Source organism: Vicia villosa, linkage group LG4, assembly GCF_029867415.1.
Source record: "Vicia villosa cultivar HV-30 ecotype Madison, WI linkage group LG4, Vvil1.0, whole genome shotgun sequence".
NCBI lineage: Eukaryota > Viridiplantae > Streptophyta > Magnoliopsida > Fabales > Fabaceae > Vicia > Vicia villosa.
In genome coordinates this window covers 143,543,976-143,567,667 of record NC_081183.1, presented here as the reverse complement: position 1 = coordinate 143,567,667, position 23,692 = coordinate 143,543,976, and the positions used below count along the sequence as shown (strand labels likewise).

The following is a 23,692-nucleotide window of genomic DNA, read 5'->3' as shown; positions in this document are numbered from 1 at the left end:
ATCTTATAAATAATTTATTTGATATTAATAATAAATTAATTAGAAAGAAAATTAGTGCAAATTTATTTTTATACACAAAGTGCTTTTAGTTTGATTCAACGTACTTCTAAAGTAAATTTGAAAGGTTAATTCAAAGGTAAAAGTTTTAAATTAGAGTTCAAATATTTTTAAGAATGGATTTAAAATGACTATTAATATTATTTTTATTAATAAAATATTTTTTTAAAAACGAAGTGTGCTTTTATTGTCATTTTACATTTTATACTTTTAATTATAAAAATATTCTTTTGTTTTTTATTTTGAATATTTTTATAAAAATAGTTTATAATTTGTATTGATTTAAATAGTTACAAAATTATTTTAATAACAAAATAAAAAGTGAAAAAGCTGAAGTAAAGAAGCAAATGAAGGAATATTGAACTTTACCTTTTAAAAAAATTAATATTAAATTAATAAAGAGTTAAATTTAATTTTATATTTGATAAATCAAATTTAAAAGCCAACCCAAAATCAAAACATGATTATGCGAAGGGAATTTCTTAACAAACCCTATGTTTTTCTAGTGCATCAGAAATGTATTTTTGGAAGTATTTTTAGCCAGGTCTTTGATGGGCGAGACTCTATAAAAGAGACAGAAATTAATCGGAAATACATTTACGGGAGTGACCCGTAGTTGTATTTTCGGAAGCATCTCAACTACAGACCATAGTTTAGCCTAAGAAATCTCAGATGCCATACATAAATAAATCGGAAATGCACTTACGGAGGCCCGTAAGTACATTTCTGTTTCGTGTTAACACAAATATGCGCTATGTCTCTTCCCCTTCCCCATTTCAAGAAGTGTTTTTGAACTCGAAGGACAAAACCCAAACAAAAAACCTTCTCAAACCCCCATTATGAGAAAATCATCTCATTGTGCAAAAATCTCATCAGAAATCAACAAGCAACAGACAAACATCATTGTTCAAGCTTCATCAACTAACAAAAATAAAAAATTGTAAGTTATTTTTGAGCTTCATCACCTAGAAATTGAGGAGATAGACTCCACCTGTGGTGCTCATGTCAGATTTAGTTATTTGCAGAAGGTTTTCTTGGAAGAGCTATTGCGTGCACAACAAGCTGATGGTGATCCCGAACAGGTGGCTCAACACAAAGCGTGTGTTGTGAGAGCATACATGTTGTATCTGGTTGGCACTGCCATTTTTTTGACACGAGTACAACTTACACTGATGTCATGTAACCGCGGTACTTTGATGACTTTAAGCAGATCCATGAGTGGAACTGGGGGGCCTCTTGTTTGGTGTACTTTTACCATAAGTTGTCTAAAGGTTGTAAGTGGAAGACGAAGCACGTGACCAGCAGCGTCACACTCCTGAAGGTAACATTTCTTGGTCTTATATTGTATGTGTGCCATTTTGAAAATTATTTCGACGTCATTAATAACTAATGGTTCTTGTTTTTTCATGCCTGGATCCTACAACATTTCCCTCGCATATTTGGTTGGTCACTTGATCCAACTTTTACTGAAGAGAAGTCGTGTCTCGCTACATTCGACCTGCTCCGAGGGAACCATGCGACAGAGTCGTTCTGGGTATATATTGAATGGTTGGTGTTTGATGATATACACTTCCATGAATATGTCGACCACCGTGTGATGATTCCATTTGACGATGTTGTGTTGTACTCGGGATGGTTCCCTTGCGGGTCGTGCAAGACGACTTCTCATTTGCCTGAGCGCGTCATACGTCAGTTCGGGTACATGCAGTATATTCCTCGGGATCCTAATGTGTCTGCTCCCCCTGGTAAAATGCAAGGATATGAATGCCTTGTTGGATGGATGATTATGTTAATCATCTGATGCCAGATGAGGCCCAGAATACCTTAGCACCAGACGATTGGAGCTACGTGGACGGTTATATCATATGATTCTTCAGGGTGTCACATTCATATCTGGTACAGGATGCTCCAAGAAACCCACCTAGGTCAGTTCATCAGGAGATTCTAGAGGAGGAGCAGGCTATGATCGATCATGCTCATGATCAGGGGCGGATCCAGACAATATATATTGGTGGGGCTAAACATAAAAGAAACTACAAACTAAATCATATTAAAAATAAAAAGTAATATTGTTTAATACAATAAATTACAATGAAAATCTTCTACTATCCATTTCTTGAAAATGAGCTAAAATAACATCATTGTTAATTGTTCCAAGAACATCTCTTTCTATAAAAGTTACAAGACGGTCATTTAACCATTGATCACTCATTTTGTTACATAATTGACTCTTCACAAACTTCATAGCTGAAAAAACACGCTCCACGCTTGCAGTTGCTACCGGCAAGACTAAAGCTAACTTCAAAAGCTTATAGACCATATCAAATGTTTTGCACTTATTTGTTTCCACAAGTTTTGCACAAAGATCTGAAAGTCCTTTTAACTTTGCAAAATTTGGGTCACATCTAACATTTCTAACATAATTTTGAAGTTGATGCCGTACCACCACTTCCGGCACATCTACAAAATCATTTGGATAAAGTTCAACCATCCTTAGTAGTTTTTTCACATCAAAAGCTGCAAATGATGATGAAGGACTCAAACATGAAACACATTGTAAAAGTTCAGTATTCTCTTCATCAAACCTAGCATTGAGCTCATACAACTGCAAATCTAAAACATTAAACAGACAATCATGCTTATAATGATGCAAATTAGAAACACTAGAAGTTGTAGCATGTCGCCTAGGTTTCTTCCCTTGCACATACGGTGCATCCATATCAGGTACATCAATATCATGCTTATTGCAAATTTCCATAACCTTAGATATAAGTTCTTCCCATCCATCATTCCTCATTTCTTGTAATTCTTGTTTGGTAGCATTGACAAGTGACAAAGCATTCAAAAGATCTTGATCACGCTTTTGTAACGCTACACTAAAATCATTTGTAAATCCTAAAATCTCAACCATCATATATAACATGAAGATAAAATCAAAGGATTGAAGCACATCTAACAAAAGCATAGTTTCACCATATTTTTCAAATGACGTATCATTCCCAACTTCTTCAAGTACCCCAATAATGGCACCATACAAAGTCATCAAACTAGTGAGAGTCCTAAAGTGGGAACCCCAACGAGTGTCACCTGCTCTAGCAATAGATGATTCTTGATTTAATCCACTACCTGTCTCTATCTGACCCTCTTCAATCAATTTAGCAAATTGAGTTACTTGTTTGTCCCGTAGCAATTCCTGTCTCTTGTTAGAAGATCGTATGAAATTAACAAGCATATTGACCTTACCGAAAAAACCACTAACATCTTTGTGAGTCTTAGCACATGCAACAAGTGCCAATTGAAGTTGATGGGCGAAACAATGCACATAATAAGCAGATGAATTCTCATTTTGGATTAAAGTTCTCAAACCACCAAACTTACCTCTCATATTGCTAGCTCCGTCATACCCTTGCCCCCTAATGCTAGATAAACTCAAGCCATTAATAGACAACAACTTCTCAAGTGCCTCCTTAAGTGACTTAGCACTTGTTTCTTTAACACTTACAATGCCAAGAAACCTTTCTTTTACCAAACCTTCACTACTAACATAGCGAATAACAACAACCATTTGTTCTTTACCAGCAACATCACCAGATTCATCAATTAAAACACAAAACACATCATCTGCAATATCACATATAATTTGTTGAGTTATTTCACATGCACAAGCAGCAGCAAGATCCTTTTGAATCTTAGGGGCAGTCATAAGGTTATTTCCCGGAGCACAATCTATTACACTAGCTATCTCTGGGTTAATTTCCTTTAATGTATCCACCAACTCAAGAAATGCCCCCTTAAATAAAGAGTTAAGGGACTCGTCACTCCCTCTAAATGGCATGCCACATCTCAAGAGAAACTTAGTAGCTATAAGGGATGTGTTTACACGAACACGATATTCAACATTCATTTGCTTAGTTTGATTAACAAACGCGGCTTTAATACTTTGGTTTGGGTTCATGAGAGCATAACCCATATGCACACAATCAACATGACTATTAGAAGAAGTAGCATGCATGCTTCCAATCTTTGAGCATGCTTCCAATCACCAAAACCGTCTCCCACGAAGTGATCCCCCCCATATTTAGAGACATTTTTAAACAAAAAACATGGCAAACAAAATGCTAGATCCTTAGGTTCACTATAATCAATCCAGTCATACAAATCAAACCAATTTTTGCAAAATCGACGTCTTTGTTTACCTTGAACAGACCAAGGGTACACGAAATTGTGAGGAGGTTGATGACGACCTATTTTTAAATAAGCTTTTCTTACCTCATTTTGGATGTCAGGATGATAACTTGAAATTGGAAGTCTAATTCCTGGATCCGTTTCCAACAATTCATAATCAACAACTTTGATACTCTCATTTGGATGTTGAGTTTCCGATGCTTCTAAGTTAGCCGAAGAAGTAGCTTTGTCTCTAGAAAGTACCGGAAAAAATTTCTTCATCCTGTAAAGACATCAATGAAACCATGTAAAATAGTTATTCATACTAATATTATAAATATAACATTAAAACTAATTGATTATGAAAGAAACTATTATGATAAATTGAGAAAATTCAATTTTTTTAACAAATTGGGGTTTTAGGGTTCAACCAATAAAGAAGAAAAAATAAGAGAAAAATTAAAATACTCACTTTACCTTAGATTTTCAATCACCCATAAACAAATCTATCCAAGCCAAATAGAAAAATTAGAGGAGAAAATGAAAGATTTACAATGAGAAGGAGAGTGGAACATATTTGAGATGGAGAATAAAATTGTTGCTTAACTTTGTAACTTCTTCTTATGTTAGACTGTAAGAGAGAATTAATATATTTTTTTTAAACTTTTACACTTTAATCTCTCTCCTCTCTATAATATATATTATATATATAATATAAAAGAAAGAAAAAATTCTGGTTTTAATTTTAATGTGTAAGTTACGCAAAGTAAGTGTACTCCACCACCATCTATAATATAGCCTATAATGTAGGTAGGTAGCTTATTGTTTATTGTGAGGGAGATGTATTAGTTTTAATTTTATTTCTTCTTATGCCTCTTATTCTCTATAAATATATATTAAAAAAAAATTTAAAAATTCTGGTGGGGCTTTAGCCACACCAAGCCCTTACATGTGTCCGCCCCTGCTCATGATGTATTGCCTAGGTGTCGTCGTATCGTGGAGATTAGACAGGCAGGTATTGATGGAGGACTGTTTCCTGATGGCTCAGAGGTTAGAGGTGTTCTAGATGCCATCATGGCGGAGGCTCGGGAGGCTCTACAGTACATGAGGCAGAGGAGGAACGTCGTGAGGGTGACGGGCCGACTCAGAGTCCATCATACACAGTAGTCTTCACATTTGTATATCTTGTATTGTATTTTGGTTTGGTAATATTTTGTTTATCGACTTTGGATTATATTTGGATTATATTTTAGTTAGCGACTTTATTGACTTTGGATATCGACTTTGGATTATATTTGGATTATATTTTAGTTAGCGACTTTATTGACTTTGGATACATTTTGTAGTGTTAACTACTTTATGTATATATATGTCTTTGTATTCATGTCATGCATATAGTATTATATTCATTTTATAGTTTCCAACATTTGAAATAATGAAAATTATTTTCTACTACTGTCTGCATAAATTTCAAATATATATTTTCAGTTCCCTCTCATAAATACATCTTTGGAATTAATCGAAATTTTTTTCAAAAAAATAAAGTGTGTTTCAAAACTACACTTTGGAACCGCAGGGGTAAAATTTTCATAAATTTTTTTTAAATGATAGATTAAAATAAAAAATTCCATTCCATGAATGGATATCATCTCTAATTACACAGAATTTGAGTGCAGTCAGTCACCTTAAAAAACTGAGACCCACTGTTACTTGGAAATTGTGAAATAATTTTTTTGTCTTATTTTGACATTTTTTCACGATTTCAATTTAGTCTTTCCCAAATTCTCTCTAAAGGTATTTATTTTTCTTTTTGTATATTATTTTAATATTATTCCATCTTTATCTTCTTTCCATTATTTCATTTCACTCGTTTTTCAATTTTTTAAAAATCTTTTTTATTTACTTTTTTGTGATATTCAAAGTTTACAATTAATCAATTACTTAAAAAAGACATCACAAAAAACCTATTTTTTCAAAATATATAATTTAATTAAATATATTCTATATGCATATATAAATCAAAATTTTCATTCATTTGTTTCATTATTCGCTAAATTACCTATAGAAAAAAAATGGCCACTCCAGCTTTTCTCAGCTTTTCTGAATGGTAAACTTCACTCCTCTCCACTTTCAAATAATTCATTTATACGCTGCTACCATGAAAATTCTTTGCAAATTCTTTTTTTTTTTTCTTCTTTATTAATTTGTAGATTTAATTGTAAATTGAGCAACTTCGTGGTTTCAATCAAAGTGCAGCAAATCAAAGTTCTTTGAAAATTCTTTTTTTTTCCGTGATATTTTGCTGTGCTTAATTGATAATCATCAAAGAACATAAATCAGATTAATATTGTATATGGTCTTGCCTTTTTTTTCTTTTAAGATTCAACTAAGTGTCACAAAGTTGATGTAAAAATAACATCTTTCTGTGGCATTGTGTCTGGATGCTTGAATTTGTTCTTGTGCTATTGGAACTGTGAATATCATTATAGGACTTTGTAAATAATTTTTTTTCTCAATAATTAATTTGATTACCTCTAATTCTTTTTTTTTCTTCAAAAACTGTATAGGCATAATCAAGGTCCATAGATCTATCTAGGTTGCCGACATTTAGGGCATTTTCCCTCAAGAATTTTCATGAACTTATTTTATAATATTATGTATTACTTGTCCTATATTATATGAATATTGTATGTAGAATATTAAATTTTTCAATGCTAGTAATAATTTTTTTTTTAATTTTGATATCTGGTCTTGTGAGCGACTATTGATGATTCATTGCTTGTGTCTCTTGTGTCTGGTGTTTCAGGCTCTGATAAATATTTTTGGGGTTAGTGTGTGAATTTCGTCATGGCTCATTGCTTAGACGGATTGAAAGGATTCTTTACTGCTGTGGCAAATTGGTGCAATACTGAATTGTCATTCTTGAAACAGCAGCCTAAAGGTTTAAAAAATCCAGAACTAATTGCTAATGAAACACTGTGTAAGTTATCATTTCCAATTTCAATTACAAACTATAAGCTTCTTGTTAATTAGGCCTTGATTATCATTAACTTGTTTTAGTGTTAATGCAGTTAGTGTAAGTGAGATTGAAGCGTTGTATGAACTATTTAAGAAGATTAGCAGTGCAGTTGATGATGATGGACTCATTACTAAGGAAGAATTTCAGTTGTCCTTGTTCAACACAAGCAACAAACGGAGTTTATTTGCAGAGAGGGTACGTAAAGTAGAAGATTTTATTCATACAGGATCTCTAAAAATTTGAGACGGACTCTGATTATGAACATTTGTTAAAAAAAAGAGTGTTTGCTGGTGTTCATAAATTTTATATTATTTTGAAACTATGTAGGTGTTTGACTTGTTTGACACAAACCATCATGGAGTACTTGATTTCAAAGAGTTTGCATCTGCTTTGTCTGTTTTTCATCCAATTGCATCAATGGATGATAAGATTGAATGTAAGTGTAACAAAAAGACTTTAGCATTTTTTATTTTTTTTTAATATATCTGGTATCCAACCAGTCAGATCGACTAATTCACATAGAGGGGTGAACGCGTAGCCCTTAGGGTTTGTGGATTTCTAATTTTCATTTCTTGCAGTTTTATTCAGATTGTATGATCTGAAACAGCAAGGACACATTGAGAGGCAAGAGGTAATTTAATTCCATTTTATATGATATTGAAGGAATAGATAATATGATAGTGATGATTTTTTTTTTTGGTTTAGTTGAGACAAATGGTGGTAGCTACTTTAACAGAATCTGGCATGAATCTTTCAGATGCTATGATTAATAGTATCATTGACAAGGTGATTTATTTATTTATCTTATAACATTGTATTAATGTCAAATCTATAGGTGTATATTTGTTTTCTCATTAATGAGTTGCGTTTCTTTATGTTAGCCTAATCTAAAAAAATCTATTTTCCTTTTCACTCTTCTTGATAATCTATTAAAAGTAAAGTAAACCTTAATAAGCATGCAAGTTCTATTCATTGCATTGCATGCACACCTTGAAAATTAGACGTTTACTTGATGATTATGAGTGTGTTTGAATTGACTTATTATCATAAACACTTGTGACACTATTTTCAACTTATTTCCATTAGTTTTTTTTTTAGAATAGCTTATGAAAAGAACTTATAGATTACACGAAAACATATAGATTTTAGTTTATCTTGTGTTATAGAAATGGACTACTATTCCTGCAATCGTCAATTTGATGCAATCACGCAACTAACATTTTTTTGATCGTTGGATTAAAATCAGATGGTTAAAATTTTAAATTAAATATTTTTATTTAATATAAATTAAAAATAATATTTAAATTTTAAGTGTTTGATCTTGATCTAACGATCGAAAAAATTGTCAAATGCGTGAATGCGGCAAAAATTGACTATAGTGAATTTCATTTCTATAGAAATAGTTTATTCGTAAGTACTTATATGATAAACATGTGCTACGAGTTGCAAAATCAATTGTTTATTCAAACATTTCCTCTATCAGAGTTTATGTTATTAGCACTATTATATAAGTGTTTGTGTATAAGCTATTTACATAACAAAAGATAAAATAAATTCAAACTGTTTTAATATAAACTATAAGCTGTTTACAAAAGCTATCATGGAGATCTAATGAAAATAAGTTGAAAACAACAATACATGTCATAAGCTACTTCTATAAGCTCTTCCAATCAGTTTCACGTATACTTAAGCAAAACAAATTTAAACAGTCAATCTTCGGTAACTTGATGATTATGGCAAGTGAAAATCATTTTAGTTTGTACTATCATAATCTTCTCTATAGAGTTATTTTGCTAATAGTTTCTATGATGTTTAGACATTTGATGAAGTGGACACCAATGATGATGGGAAGATTGACAAAGAAGAATGGCACCGCCTTGTGATGCAGCATCCATCCCTTCTCAAGAATATGACTCTTCACTATCTCACGTGAGTTTCTTCTTATTTCTATTAACTCCATTTTAATTTTGAAACAAAGCAGAGACACCAGAAACACGACACTAGAAATAATTTTAAAAAATTTCGAATACGGGCACTGGCATGTCCACTTTTTTAAGAGGTGTCTCTCCAGAGATTTTGAATTATGGTTACTTACTTACTATCAATGACTTTGAATTTGTCCTAGTTAGAATCTTGAATATATCTATATTATGTATCTCAAGGAAATGGAAACATGTTTGGTTGAACATAGATTAGAATTTTGTTGTCAAGCTCTAGAATCTAACATGTTACAAATTGTTTTGCTTGCAGAGAAATCACAACTACATTTCCGAGCTTCATATTTCACTCTACAGTTGATGATAATTGAAGCAATAACTGAATCATATATGCCAGATTGAATTTTCATGGCTGCGTTTGAGTTGTGCAAAAAGGATTTGGTTAAGATGGTTATGAACTTTGTTTATATTGTCATGTGACAGAATTTTTCTTTGCCTTTTATGGGTAGGCAAGGTTTGTCAATTAAACAAGTGGATTTGAGTAATTTCCACCTAGAATATTCAGGTTTTTCAGAATTGGATGCATGTTTTTTTTTTGGATATAAATCTATTTGACATTATGGTTTGAATGACTCAAGCCATCTTTTCTTGGTAATCGTATTATTAGTGTTGTGGGTTTTGTTGATGGAAATTGAATTCCCTGTTGAAAAAACTGCATTCACGATATTATTAGTCGTTAAATTTTGATCGCATGATTATGTAAAAGTAGACTTATTTGTATTTTATAGTTTTAAAATTACTATTTTTAAATCAAAACTGTTTGATGTTAATACAACATCTATCAAAGTTTGAATGGATGACTAATTTCTTTTTTTTCAATGTGTTTTTTATATTCTATTATATTTTTTTCAAGTATAAGACTCGAATTCTATAATATAAGACATTTTTTAAAGCTTCTATGAAGAAGTCACAAAATTGACTATTTTGAAGAAGTAATTTTAATTGGTCATTAGAATAGCAATTGATTTTTTTATGTGTTTTTCATATTCTACCATATTTTTTTTCAAGCATAAGGCTCCCTATAATATAAAACTTTTTTTCAATTGAGCTTCCATGAAGAAGTCACAAAACTAACTATTTTAAAGAAGTCATTTTAATTGGCCAATAGATTGATGTCAAGTCGAGGATGAGAATATGTCAGACCAACTAAAGGGGCATACAGTTTAACTTATACAAGGTCAGGCCATACTTTTTTAATAGAAAAAATCTATTTATTTATAAGTCTATTTAGTTAAATAAATTAGGCTTAAGGCCATAAAATAAACATTTTAAATCTATCAGACCAACCAATTTAAATAAATATGAATAAATTTATTGTTATTATCATATTTGTATTTTGAATTAAACTACAAAAATAAAGTTTGTTTATTTTGAAGAACTTATGAAAATAAATTGAAAAACCTTATGAACAATGTCATAAGTTATTTTTATAAGTTTTCTTAAACAAATAGTATAATAAAACTTATGTTACTTGGTAAACTTGAATAAATCAATGCAAATAAGTATTTAGTCTCATTGATCTTTTAATGTGTGTTAGTCTATTTAAACATTAATTAGTTGAATTGCTAATTTACAAATGTTTAAATAAATAGGCTTTTATGTAGGTTAATAGGTCAACCAGGCGTTTGAAAAGACCAGACTCAGGTTTTAAAAATAAGTTTATGATAGGACAGATGCCAGGATTAGACTTTGAAATTTTTAGCAGGTCAGACTTAGACTTAGCAATGCCTAACTCGACTCAGTCTATTCACACCCCTAGTTACAATGCATACGGTCTACACTGAGTCATTTTTATATGAAATTTTTATTTATTGCATATTAGTTTTCCATTAAGACTCTAGAACCAATAAAAGAAGTTGAGGTCAAAGCTTCTGCTCCTAAAGGTTCTGATAAGGTTGTGGAGACTATTTCTCCTCTCAAGAACATTGTTGCAAGTAAGTCTATTCTAGATAACTCATTACTCAAATTCGCTTTTGATAATTCATCCACCACTTACATCTCTATTCCACATTTACCTTTACCACGTCTTGTTTCCACACTTGGAACAAAGATAGCTCCCAACTCAGAAAATCCAAATAAATTCATCATTCCTAACTCTCAACAACTATCCATCTCTCTCCCTCAACCTTATGCAATATCTTTTCAAAAACCAACCCCGCCATAACCACAATCATAGTTTTTGCCACATCACAACCATCCAACATCCTTCTAGCTCAACTTGTCACCACCACTTTGTCCAAACTTCTACCTCTAGAAACGTTTCCACCTAATTACTTTGTTGATCCATCTACTAACTTAGACGCACCTGTCATATCCCAATTTTTATCCCTAAGATCCCACCTATCATTCACATATATTTAGATAAGGTCACAAGTATGGTAGCGTCCTATCCCTTTGTCTTTAGGTCTGCCTTTGAGATCACCTAGCACCCTTTGTGTATATTTTTCTTTTAGACTTATTTTTATTTCAATTATAATTAACCCTTATTCAAAATACAAAAATATGCTTGGTTTCCTTTTCTTGTTTTGCCAGGTAGAGCTTTGAATCAAAATATCAAGTGTGGTTTCTAAATTAGGGTTTTGATCTCTCAAGTCAACGAATGGTCAACCATTGATTCTCAAGAGCTTTAACTTCAAGGCATGGCCTCTAATATTAGGTCACAATCATGTCAAGCATCATTTGATCAAAAATAGTTCAAGTTTGTTGCTTGGTTTTAAGTCATTTCAAGATAGGTTTATGTGATTATTTCCATGCCTTCTTCATCAATTCCTCAAGATTTTGTCAAGTTTAATAAAAGAACAACCAAGGATCATTCATTTGAAGTACATATGATCATCATTATGCCTAGGATTGCAAGAAAAATGTCAAAAGTTACAAGATGGTACAAATTGGTTTAACCTAAAAATCAAGTGTGGCATGCCTTTGGTCCAAATACCATAACTTCTTCAATTCTTAATATTTTTGGGTGTTTTTTTGAGCCAAATTTCCCTCTTGATGTCCTTTACAACTTTGATTCAAAGGTCAAACATCAATTCATGCTCTAGGTACCTCAAATCTTGAAGGCCATTTATGCACAAAACTAGGTCATGACATGTTTGACCTAATGTCTGACCTATTTTTCAGTGGTGAAACATCAACTTTACAAGCTCTCCATTTTCACATCAAGCATCTAGTTGAAGTGGTTCTTTTTGCATTGTGTTCTACTCCATGAAAGGAACATTTGGCAAAAGAAAATCAAGAAGCGCACGAGTGGATTTTATTTGGACCTAGGGTGAACGTGGTGATTTGAACTCTGCATTTTTGTACATGACCCGTAATTGGAAATGACCTAAACCTCAAATGGGACCACTTGCATATGTGAAAACTTTGTTGTGATGATGAAACGTGTTTGGTACAAAGCAAAACGACCTGAAAGGAGCAACAAGTCACGCATTTCATTCCATTTTTCCCACACTTGGATCTAGAAAATTCTCAACTTTGATTCACACGTTTGGGTTCTGGAATTCACACATACATGAGCTCATTCATTTCTCTATAAATAGAGCATTATTTCCCCTTCATTAGCAAGCTTTGAAAGTCATAAAAACTCTGCCTCCATAGCTCATAAAACCTTTAAAAACCAGAAGTTTGTATTCCTATTTTCTCTTGATCTTAACCTCAAATTTATGCTCAGAAAGCTTCATCATCTTCATCTGAAGCTAACTGAAGCATTACAAAAGTTTGAAACCTCTTGTAAAGCTCAACTCGATTCCACAATTTTGAGACCTTGAAGCTCACTTGAGAAAGGTAGATACGAGTTCCTATTTCATTCAAACGAGATATCACACTTTTCGTCTTGTTCCACTGATCAAAGTCCCTAACCTATCTAAACTTTACTCATTGTGTTCATCATTTAATTTTACTTTGAAGTTTTTAGGGTTATTGCGTTTTCTGCAAAATTCTCTTCACTCATAACAAATAAATTGTTCATGAGTGAAGAGACATGAAAAATGATGTTAGTTGAAGCTAAAACATGTGGATTTTAAGTTTAAAACAACTAGTTCAATGTTCTGCAAAAATCAAATGGCAAGACGTTGAAGATGAACACTGCATGCATTTTGGTACCAAAATTTAAATCTATCTAATCACGCGCTGCAACATCAAGTAGCCGTAGCATTTTTATTTCTTTTTCTATTTTAATTCCTTTTATTTTATTTATTTTAAAAAATGATTAAAAATAGCTATCTTAACCTTTTTAATTCCTTTTTTTTTAAATTGACAAAAATTATTTTGTACCTTATATTTTTTTCTTCAGATTTTATAAATGATTTTTAATATTTTTATTATTATTTTTCTATCATTTTCTCTTTAATTCATTTTCAACAAATTATTTCTATATCATTTTTAAATATTTTGAAATCTAACTTTTGAGATCTTGTTTAATTTTCTTGATTTTTTATAATTTTCTTGGTCATTTATTTGACCATTTGATATTTGTTTTGAATTATCCTTTTAATTTCTATTTTAATTCATTTAAAAATCTTTTAAAAAAATCTTTTAATCTTTTTCTTTTGATTTTAATTGGTTGTTTGCTTCTGACTTTTGGTTGACTTGGTCAATTTTGGTTGATTGAAGTGTCGTCTTGTTCAATTGCCTTTGGATTGATGCTTGATGAACATTCATCATTTCAAATATACAATTAAATGATCATTTGATTATTTTTAGTACTTTGGATTGAGGATAAGTTTGTATTAGGGTATCATGAAGAGGTTTTATTGGAGTAATAATCTCATCTTCTTTACCTTAGTGCTTGATCAATTGTCTATTCTCTTCACTTCTTCTTCATTTCCTTCTTTTTTTTATTTTGTTTTCACTTGTGCTACTTGTTTTAGGAGAATGATTTCTATCATTTCTCTAACAATTATGGCACATAAATTGCTATTGACCGACCTCATATAGATGTTACTTCTACATAAGTACACTTACGATTGCTTAACGTAGCGCTAGATTATCCCGAATTGGTTAATTGATCATTAACACTAACTTGACCATTAATTGTACTAACTTTACTTTTATGCCTTTACTTTAATATCATTTATTTTGTGTCATTTACATTCATAGCATTTTACCTTTCGTGCTCTTTACTTTTATGCCTTTTTTCTCTATGCCCTTAGACTTTTATTTTCTTTTTCATCAAAAGACCAAAACACTTAAACATGAGAAAACCCTAAAAAAATCTTAATAATTTTGTGTGGAGTTGATGTTACTATCCCATGCTTATGGAGTTTGAATTTTAGACTTAAACTTAGGATGTTTTCCCTATGCTTGGAGATTCATCTAAGACTTTGGTTCATCTTGATACTTGAGGCTTCATTTGTGAACTTAGGATTCCTCTGATGTTTTGTGACCTTAATGTTCATCTGATGCACTTGTGGTCTTGAACTTCATCTGATACTTGGCTTTCATCTACTTTCTTAAGGGTTCATCTGATCATATGCTTTGCTTGCTGGCTTATTTCTTATCTTGTGACGAAACTCCAAAGAGAAAGGAATGCTTATTTTGACCCATGTCAAATGCTTGCTCCATCTTGTGGTTAGTTCACTTGCACACACAAAGGCTTTCTCTAGGGCTACTGTTATGGACTAGCCTAATCATCTTAATTGGCCCAATCCACTCATAAGTGTGAAGAGGCACAATAAGCATAGTCCCACTCCATCGAGCAAGCAGGGGGCAAATCTCCCATTCAACAAAGTGTGACTAATCAGTGGGTCCCCCACAACATAGAGTTATTCGAGCATGCTAGATCACCGTCCCCGCCAACGGCTAGTTCCTCTTGCTCGGATAACCAAGATCTGTTCAACGGTTTCCTATATTATAGGCCCTGGAATTATGTCCAGGCCCACGAATATAGGTTGACCTAGTCCAACACCAATAAGAATAAAATAAATAGCCCTCTACACCGAGAGGGAAATATAATCCAAACTTTGCCCAAAACTTCATACTTTCTGTTGTACCTTTGTTCTCTCTCTTACTTTGTCATCGGAGTATCTTGCATGTACAACCTTTTTTTCCTCAACCATCACCGGAGATCAAGTCGTCGTTGCTAGCCACTTGTTCTGATTCATCCCAAACAGTGGCGCCGTCTGTGGGAATTTCTTCTTCCCCGTTTCTCTTTTTTATACCTTCTTGATCGTTTTCTTGCACGACCAAGAACCCAGAAACAAAAGCAATCACCTTTCATATTTCATGACCGGCAACAACGAGAATCCTTCTGCCCCAGACACTGCACTCAGTCAAATGGGTAAAGCCGATGTTGCACTAATTGTGCCTCCCCCCAACAATGACGTCTCTCAGCTCCGTTATGGCCTCACTGTGTCTCTCTCCTCGAAAGATGCCTGGAATACTCCCACTTTCCACCAAGAGAATTCCATCAGCAATAATCACCAAGTTCCTCTCCCCGAGAACACTCATCTGATCACAACACCATCCAACACTGACCGTCATGGCTGCCATATTCGCAGCCTTGAACCAAGCTAATACCTTGATCCGCCAGTAGAACGATCGGATTGGGGCATTGGAGCGGAAGCACCGCGCTAGGACTCCTCCTCGCAGACATTCTCGTCCCGAGCAGGACACCTTGGCAACCAAGAAACGTCACCACTCTCCGCCCCGGCGCGAGCACCACTCCTTCATCGCCAAGAAAAGCAAAGAGGAGTACCGTTCACGTCAGCGCACTTCATCACCTCAGACACAGAAACGCGTGAGAACACCTTTGTAACACCCCTTTTCTAACCCCAAATATATCATACAATCAAACAGAGTAAGCATGCATAAAGGAAAAGGGCGTCACATGTTATTTTCATCACAATGGAAACCTAAAACAAAACATCCAACATTCTTAATATGCAAAGATCATAATTGTAACACAATGTAAATCTCATACTTTCATACATATGCATAAACGCTTGCGGAAAAACAATTTAATTGCTATTAAAATTTCAATGAATATATCCCATACTATATTCATCTACCAAATTCGAATTAACATCAAATCCACAATTTTGGCTACATAGCCTTAAACAACATATCTGAGATCTCAAACAAATACATCCGAATATCCAACAAAACATAGAGAATAGCAATATCCAAACATAAGCATAAGTCTACATAAAATTCCCCCCAAGTGTTACATGATCAGAGCATATGACTCGCTACCTAATCCAATAACAAACTCAGGAGCTCCTCGGCTAAATCCTCGGACAAGCTACTACTCGTCGGAACCTGCACGTTATCAACGAAGGATAACATTCAAACAGAAGGGTGAGAATTCAACTTCTTATAGAAAACATAATAATGGGAAATGTAAACATAAACAAACATACATTTTACTATTCATCACACTTCTCAATTAAGCAATTCACAAATCATATACCAATCATCACTCCAAAACAAATCATATGTATACAAGACAATCACATAACACACAATGTGACTCGAAATGCAACAAATGTGACTCAATGCATGTGGTACCCAATGTGAATCCAATGTTTCACCGCTTTCCGATTCAATGTGTAGAATCCAAGCCACGCTTCCGATCCGGACAAGATCAAAGCCAATACGCCTATCTCCAATTAAGGATCACGTCTTCTACGCCTATTTCCATTCAAGGATCAACGTCTCTTACCATGTGAACCCAAGTTTCACCGCTTCCACCATAAAGCCGACCATGCTATGAATGTATGTACAAATACCAACAATTTATGCAATTAAGATTATCTCATCAATCTTAACTTACCGCATATCACCATAATCCAACTCTATGAATTATCCGCCAATTGTACACAACATTCACACACACAATTAACAATTGCAACAAGGCATAACAACCATCATATACCCAATCACATACATCATGAATACATCTACACAAAGTGTTCCAACAATTGTTATACATCACATACAAACATAACACACATAAGACAATCACATGACATTCCATATAATAACGTCACAATTAATCAATCAAGTTCAATTAAATCCTATACTATCATATAGAATATCACGATAGCTTTCTAACGCTTCGAACGGCGCATAAAACGGAGCTACGGATCAAAAGTTATGGCCTTTCAAAGTTTGGAAAAAGTTCTGTAAAACAGGGTTCGCGGCGCCAACAGGGTTCGCGGCGCGAACTGAGCGAATCCAAAAATTCCAAACTTTCTGCCAAGCAGTTCGCGGCGCCAACAGAGGTTCGCGGCGCGAACTGGCGATTTCAGGAACCCCCCAAAACACAGAAAACAGCATACGAAACCCATCCCAAAACCCCTAAACTCAACCCAATCAAGTTGGAAAACACCAAGCATCACAAATATCAGTAGAATACATGTTATAGACTCAATTATAACACCTATTGTGGGTCTTCTAACATCATAATATCATCAAACATCAATTAAAACACATTCCAAATCATCAATTCATACATTTGTTCATAAACCCTAACTTTTCTATGTTTCCATGAAATTGCAAAGATGAAGAGATAATCACAACAAAACACATTACCCAATCATATAGTCTATAAGAACTTGTATTCAAACCCTTACCTCTAACTCTTAAATCCACCCTCTTCAAGAAATCTACAATTTCCTTCTTCTTCTCTTCTATGTTCTTTCTCCTCTATTCTCTTCTTTCTCTTCCTTTCCCCCAAATTGTGTTATCTCTAAAACCCTACTTTTCCTCTTCTTACTATCTTTTTTCTTAATGGGCTTAGTTATGTTATTACCCACCCTTCCAATTATTAATTAGGCCCAATACATAGTATACTACTAATAACCTAATTAAACCATAAAACACAAATATGCATATAATTAGATATTTCAATTAATTAGTAATACCACATAATAATTAAATAAACAAATAATTAATAAAACACACAAATAAGCTAATAAATAAAATATCTAATAAAATCGGGCTGTTACAACCTTCCCCTCGCCCCACGGATCATCATCGACATCAAAGGCAGAGCTATAGCCCTTCCCCATCTCCCATCGCAGGCGACGAGGAAGAAGAACGTCGAGGGCCTCTATCCCGAGTAGTGCTGGACATACCCCTTCCCGTTGGATTAAAAAAGCCTCTTCCTCTGGGTACATACGATGGCACATCGGACCCGGACGAGCACATTGAAAAATGTGACGAGAGAGAAGGGTGAGGATTGGTTTGAAAAAGGATAGGAAAAGAAGTGACGAAAGGGAAAGATGATGGTTTGAAGAGAGAGAGAGAGAGGGAGAATACCCGAGTAAAACATGAATTCCAATTGAAAAAATGAAAAAATTCTGGCACACGTCTAAAAGATATTAGTTGATTGGACAATTTTGAATGAAGTAGTAAACTACACCTAAGAACATTTTTAATAATTTAATTTGTATGAAAGGATAAATTTGGGTTAGCTTAAACATCTTCCAATTTTAATTAGTTAGTTGACTAAAGTAGAATTATGTTTAATTTTATTAAATAAAAATTAATTTAATAATTAAAAAAAGCAAGATGGAAGAGGACGAAAATACCCCTATTCTCGAAGAATAATTCCGGTGTTCTAAATTCTAATGAGCCATTTCATCTCAGTCGAATCGACTCTCTCGTTTACTTCCTCTGCTCCAACTCAACCTTCACTTCGCTTCGGTGAGTAACTCATCTTCCAATTCTCCCCAAAATCCATGCATGTCTAACAAAAACCATTTCAATTTCAAAAAGGGAAACAAATAATCATAATCTGAATTCGAAATTAATTTCCACTCCCATATTCAACCCTCAAACAACACTACTAGTCCTTTTAGATCACTTGTGTTGTTTGATTTTACCTGCATTGCACTCTCTTTGAAATTTTGCAGTCCTAAGCAAGTTTTCGCAATGTCTGACAAAGGAGGAAAGGCTGGTTCTCTCTTAAGCAAAGGTACTCAAAATTGGACATTCATTTCACTTTTTGAGTTTTGGGTATTTTTTCCAATTTGCTTTGTTAGGGTTTAATTTTCTGTTAGGTTGTTCTATTAGGGTTAAATTGTTTTTGTATAAGTTATCAGCTGTTTTCATAAGCTATAAGCTATCTTGGAGAATGAGCATTTGGTTGTTTTTTTCTTGGTAGGATCCCTAAAGGGGAAAGACGATAGTGCAACAAAATCAGCAAAGGCAAGGAAGGTTCAGTTTGCCAAAGAAGGTTAGCATTATTATTCTATTATCTTTGTACTTCTTCTAACTGGAGTATACAAGCTGCTTAGAATGATGATTTGAGTTACTGATCGTGTTTACAACTAGTTGTGTGATCTCTTCCTGAAAGTATTGCTTGGTTGTATATAGGTCCATTTGAATCTGTACTAAACGGTCAAAAATCTGGTGGAAAAGGTATGATTGTAATTTCTGAAGTTATTGTTATCTTGATTATTTTAGTGACTCCGTAATGTGGCACATATTCGTTAGTCTTTCAATTGATTGATCATTTTTTACCCTAGCTTTCTGAATCATGATTCTTTTTTCCTGATTTTTCTTCTTCTTTTTTTTTTTTCTTCCTATTTTCTAGCTGATTTTGGTAGAGGAAAAGGAGATAAGTTTGCAAATGGTGGAAAGAGTTCTGCAGCAAAAGACCCACATCAATTTGAACATAGAGTTGATCAAGGTTGGTGCTTGCATACATTATCTCTTGTTTGCTTTTACTATGAATTTATGTAAATCGTTCTCCCTCCATCCCATATTGTATGATGTTTAAGGTAGTGGTGCTATCTCTTAAGAGAAAAAATAGTGCGGTATTATAAGGATAAGGGTATATGTGAACAAAGTTATTTAATACTTCATTGGAGATGGAAAACCACAATCAAATTTGGACAATATAGGATGGAGGGAATATAATATATTATTAATTTGTAGCTTTTTGTTCACATTGTGATTTAGCCATTTAGGTTGCATTACATCATTATATGAAATCAATGTTGTTAAATGGCCGTGCCATGAATGCACTATAGGCCATAATGGCATGTTTAAATGGCGTTTTTTCATAACCTCAGGAAATTTGTGAAGGAATGCTGTCTGCCATGACAGCACCATATGCCGCAATGGCATGTTTATATGGTGGATTTTTGGCCTTCTGCCTCCCCTCATCTACAACACTGCATGAAACCTAAATTTATCTCATATTAAACCTGAAATTTTCTTAGTGATATCAACAGCATTAATTCTCCCTGAATGACATTTGCAGAACTTCCTGACAATATCAAATGCCTGATGGACTGCGAGGCTGCAGTTTTGTTACAAGGAATTCAAGATCGTATGGTTTCGTTATCTAGAGATCCAGCTATGAAAATGCCTGCGTAAGAGAGACGCTAAGATTCTTTCCTATTGAAAAGAATGCATGCTTTTTTTAAGGTTTGTTATTAGCATTGAAGATTCATTTCTCTGATCCCAACTTTCTTCTTTATTTTCCGTTGTAGATCATTTGACAAGGGACTACACTATGCCAAAAGCAGCAACAAGCATTCAAACCCTGAGTTTGCTAGACTCACTCTTGAGTATCCTTTATTTTTTTGTTTGCTGAATGTTTATACTTTATACATCCGTGTGCTGTCGGTGCGTGGGTTTGTTTGCATGGATAAGTTACAATATTGTTATGTTTTTTATATCCCTTCTCTCTAAATCCCCATAAAGTTCTTCTCTTGACTCAAATATTAGGCCTCTACTGAATCATGGTCTCACTGAGAGCGAGGTATCAGTCTTATTCTAACTTCCTTTGTTTTTACCATATTATGTTGCTTTCTTGATATCATTATCCCCTGCAGATATGTGTGATTTCTAATGCATACCCAGAAACCGCTGATGAAGTTTTTGCTCTCCTCCCATCACTTAAGGTATGATGACACGAGGCATTTTGTGTTACTTTCATTTAAATCATTAACGGTGGCTGCATGGTTTTTGGTACTGAAGGCCTTATTGGCAAATAAATTACAATTTCTCCAACTAGTTTGTTGCCTATTGCATCTATTAAGAGACTCACATTTGATGAGATATGATAAGAAAATGTGTTCTTAAGTGGGAGAAATTCCTCACCTTACAAGCCGATTTTGTAAGGTTGAGTTAAGCCTAGCTCATTTTAAAATGGTATCAAAATGGAGTAATATCTGAAGGGCCACCTATTGTCAGACCACTCTTGTCACACCCTAGATGTTCAGTTGTGGGTTAAGTGGGGTTGTTAGGACTTTTAAGAATGTGGAGACATTTATCTTTATCACCTTATTGGTCAGTTTCCTAAGAATGAGTTAGATTCATTATTAAAGCTTGAATTATATCCTTTAGTTGGATCGGTGTCCATTTTAATGTCATTACAGGACCTATTGGATTTTCTATTTGCTTAAACATCTTCTGAGGTTTTTAAATCCTTCTTGTCAAGAAGACACCCTAATAAAAAAGAAAATAATATGCTAATAGGATCTTACCATCTCACAGTATCTATCTATTTCAGGGTAAGAGAGGCATTAACAGCCTACCTATCGAAGAATCGTTGAGTGAGCTTGCTAAGTTTAAACAGACTATGTAACTAAAACCTCATAATGAAAAGGTTCACTGGTGAGTTTTCTTTTGTTTAAGCTTTGACTCAGCACCTTCCCTGTGTATGGCTTTAATACTGATTGGCGTTTACATGTATGTGATTGCAGTTTTACTGTCTCGTAGAGCTAGAAGTAACTGCTCTGGCAAATGTAGCTCATTCAGAACGCTTAATTGAGACAATATAATGCATTCTCCTTTTTAGTCTCATGCAATTAGGATGTACATTGGTTTAATGGATCTTATATATGGCAACAGAGGAGAAACTTGGTGACTTTAAGGAATGATATATCTTCCATTTTGCTGTTGAATACTGTCTCATTACTTTAAATTTCTCACGAGTTTTTTTAGGTCACCTGGTCGTGTTATGAGGTAAAGGGACATCAATGCTAAAAATAGAGTTTTTCATAACAATCATTTTGATTTTTGAATGTGAGAGATGCTGTCATTACAGTCCTTGAATGTATTAAAATTGCAAAATGTCACCAGGTGTCTTTTTAGTTATTCATTTAGGTCAAAATAACTATTTACTCTTTAAAAAATGGATGTTTTTTTTTTTTTTTTCATGTGCAATTTCTATAACATGTGAAGGACTGGAGGCATAATCATAAATAAAAAAGAGCATAAATATGTGGGGTCTTATTAAAGCAAAATTTGTGAGACCAACCTTTGTGCCTTTGCTTTTGCATGAGTGGATCTTTATTCTTTAATGTTATTTTTTTGTTTTGTTTTGGAATATATGACTTAATGTTTGGATAAAATCTTTGTTATACAATATTTGTGTTTACCTAGCTCTAAAGTTTGATTGAATCAATTTTTTAAATTTAAATATAACAATATAAGGCTATGAGTCTGACCATGTATTATCATTGGCCATTGTCACCTTATATTTATCATTTTTAAATATGAATATGTTTTCTAATTTTGTTTTAGTAATATTTGTCTTTGTCCTCACTTAACCCTAAAACTATGGAGTTTAGCTTTTTTTTAATTGATCATAATTGCTTTTTAATCAATTAAATATTTGCTAGGATTGATTTTAAGAAGAATTTTGAAATATATATGAAGAGTTTGAATACATTTCAGTCTGTGTATCGGCCTTAGTACATCAAGATTTATTCTTGTTTATTTTATATCATGATAAAAAATAATAAAACATAAAAAAGAATAAAACACTCAATTGTGGGATCAAGCAAGTTCTTACATTTTCAATTCCTTTCCATGTTGATTTTTGAATTTGATTTGACTTGTTTTGCTTTCAACAAAGGAACTTGATCAATTTCCCTAGCTTCTGTTTGATGATGTTTATGAATTATTTGTCTTGTTCTTTTGTCATAATAAAAAAAACAACATAAGGCTTTAATATACACAACACATAGAACCACAAGATAAAAAAATGTGAAGTGTGGTTGTTTCAACAGTCACATGGAGAAGGTGTTGTAGATGTTTAACATGAGCTATTCAAAATCTAAGAATACTTCACTTACTACTCATTTCAAATTGACCTTTAAATAATGTTGACTTTTAAATAATGTCTTACAAGTGAAAAAAAGACAAATTAATAATGCTGACTTTTAAATAATGTTTTACAAGTGAAGAAGACAAATAATATATGAAAATAAGAAGACAAATAATAAATGAAAATAAAATAATGTTGACTTTTAAATAATGTTTAACAAGTGATGAAGACAAATAATATATGAAAATAAGAAGACAAATAATAAATGAAAATAACATAAGGTTGACTTTTAAACAATGTTTTACAGGTGAAGAAGACAAATAATATATGAAAATAAGTTTCTTATGCATACATAATTGCCTTTTTAATGTATGTATGCACAATACCATGTATCACTCATGTTGGTGATGTGCCAAGTTGTCTTGAAATATAGAAAATTAA

General features: G+C 33.2%; 2 protein-coding genes and 1 pseudogene across 2 annotated transcripts; 2 read left to right on the top strand and 1 right to left on the bottom strand.

The window, feature by feature from the left end:
- Nucleotides 1-2,078: 2,078 nt before the first annotated feature.
- LOC131599830 (uncharacterized) lies at nucleotides 2,079-4,503 on the bottom strand (annotated as a pseudogene).
- A 2,565-nt stretch (nucleotides 4,504-7,068) lies between these two features.
- On the top strand, nucleotides 7,069-9,751 carry LOC131599832 (calcineurin B-like protein 2). The gene is made up of 7 exons (XM_058872087.1): nucleotides 7,069-7,201; nucleotides 7,293-7,435; nucleotides 7,568-7,676; nucleotides 7,819-7,871; nucleotides 7,946-8,026; nucleotides 9,057-9,169; nucleotides 9,491-9,751. Exons 1-7 carry the CDS (start codon nucleotides 7,069-7,071, stop codon nucleotides 9,546-9,548), a joined length of 690 nt encoding a protein of 229 aa, XP_058728070.1. The 3' UTR covers nucleotides 9,549-9,751.
- Nucleotides 9,752-18,803: 9,052 nt separating this feature from the next.
- Nucleotides 18,804-22,272, top strand: LOC131599829 (DNA-directed RNA polymerases IV and V subunit 4-like). Its single transcript, XM_058872086.1, has 11 exons — nucleotides 18,804-18,888; nucleotides 19,098-19,159; nucleotides 19,349-19,420; nucleotides 19,561-19,605; nucleotides 19,781-19,876; nucleotides 20,453-20,564; nucleotides 20,685-20,762; nucleotides 20,923-20,956; nucleotides 21,030-21,098; nucleotides 21,710-21,813; nucleotides 21,903-22,272. The coding sequence occupies exons 2-10, from the start codon at nucleotides 19,117-19,119 to the stop codon at nucleotides 21,782-21,784; spliced, it is 624 nt and encodes a 207-aa protein (XP_058728069.1). The 5' UTR covers nucleotides 18,804-18,888; nucleotides 19,098-19,116; the 3' UTR covers nucleotides 21,785-21,813; nucleotides 21,903-22,272.
- The last annotated feature ends 1,420 nt before the right edge of the window (nucleotides 22,273-23,692 follow it).

Coding starts and splice junctions, on each gene's coding strand:
- LOC131599832 (XM_058872087.1), top strand. CDS start 7,069: ATGGCTCATTGCTTAGACGGATTGAAAGGATTCTTTACTGCTGTGGCA. Junction 7,436..7,567: donor GGAGTTTATTTGCAGAGAGG/GTACGTAAAGTA, acceptor GAAACTATGTAG/GTGTTTGACTTGTTTGACAC. Junction 8,027..9,056: donor TTAATAGTATCATTGACAAG/GTGATTTATTTA, acceptor TATGATGTTTAG/ACATTTGATGAAGTGGACAC.
- LOC131599829 (XM_058872086.1), top strand. CDS start 19,117: ATGTCTGACAAAGGAGGAAAGGCTGGTTCTCTCTTAAGCAAAG. Junction 19,160..19,348: donor TGGTTCTCTCTTAAGCAAAG/GTACTCAAAATT, acceptor TTTTCTTGGTAG/GATCCCTAAAGGGGAAAGAC. Junction 19,877..20,452: donor TGAACATAGAGTTGATCAAG/GTTGGTGCTTGC, acceptor TGACATTTGCAG/AACTTCCTGACAATATCAAA.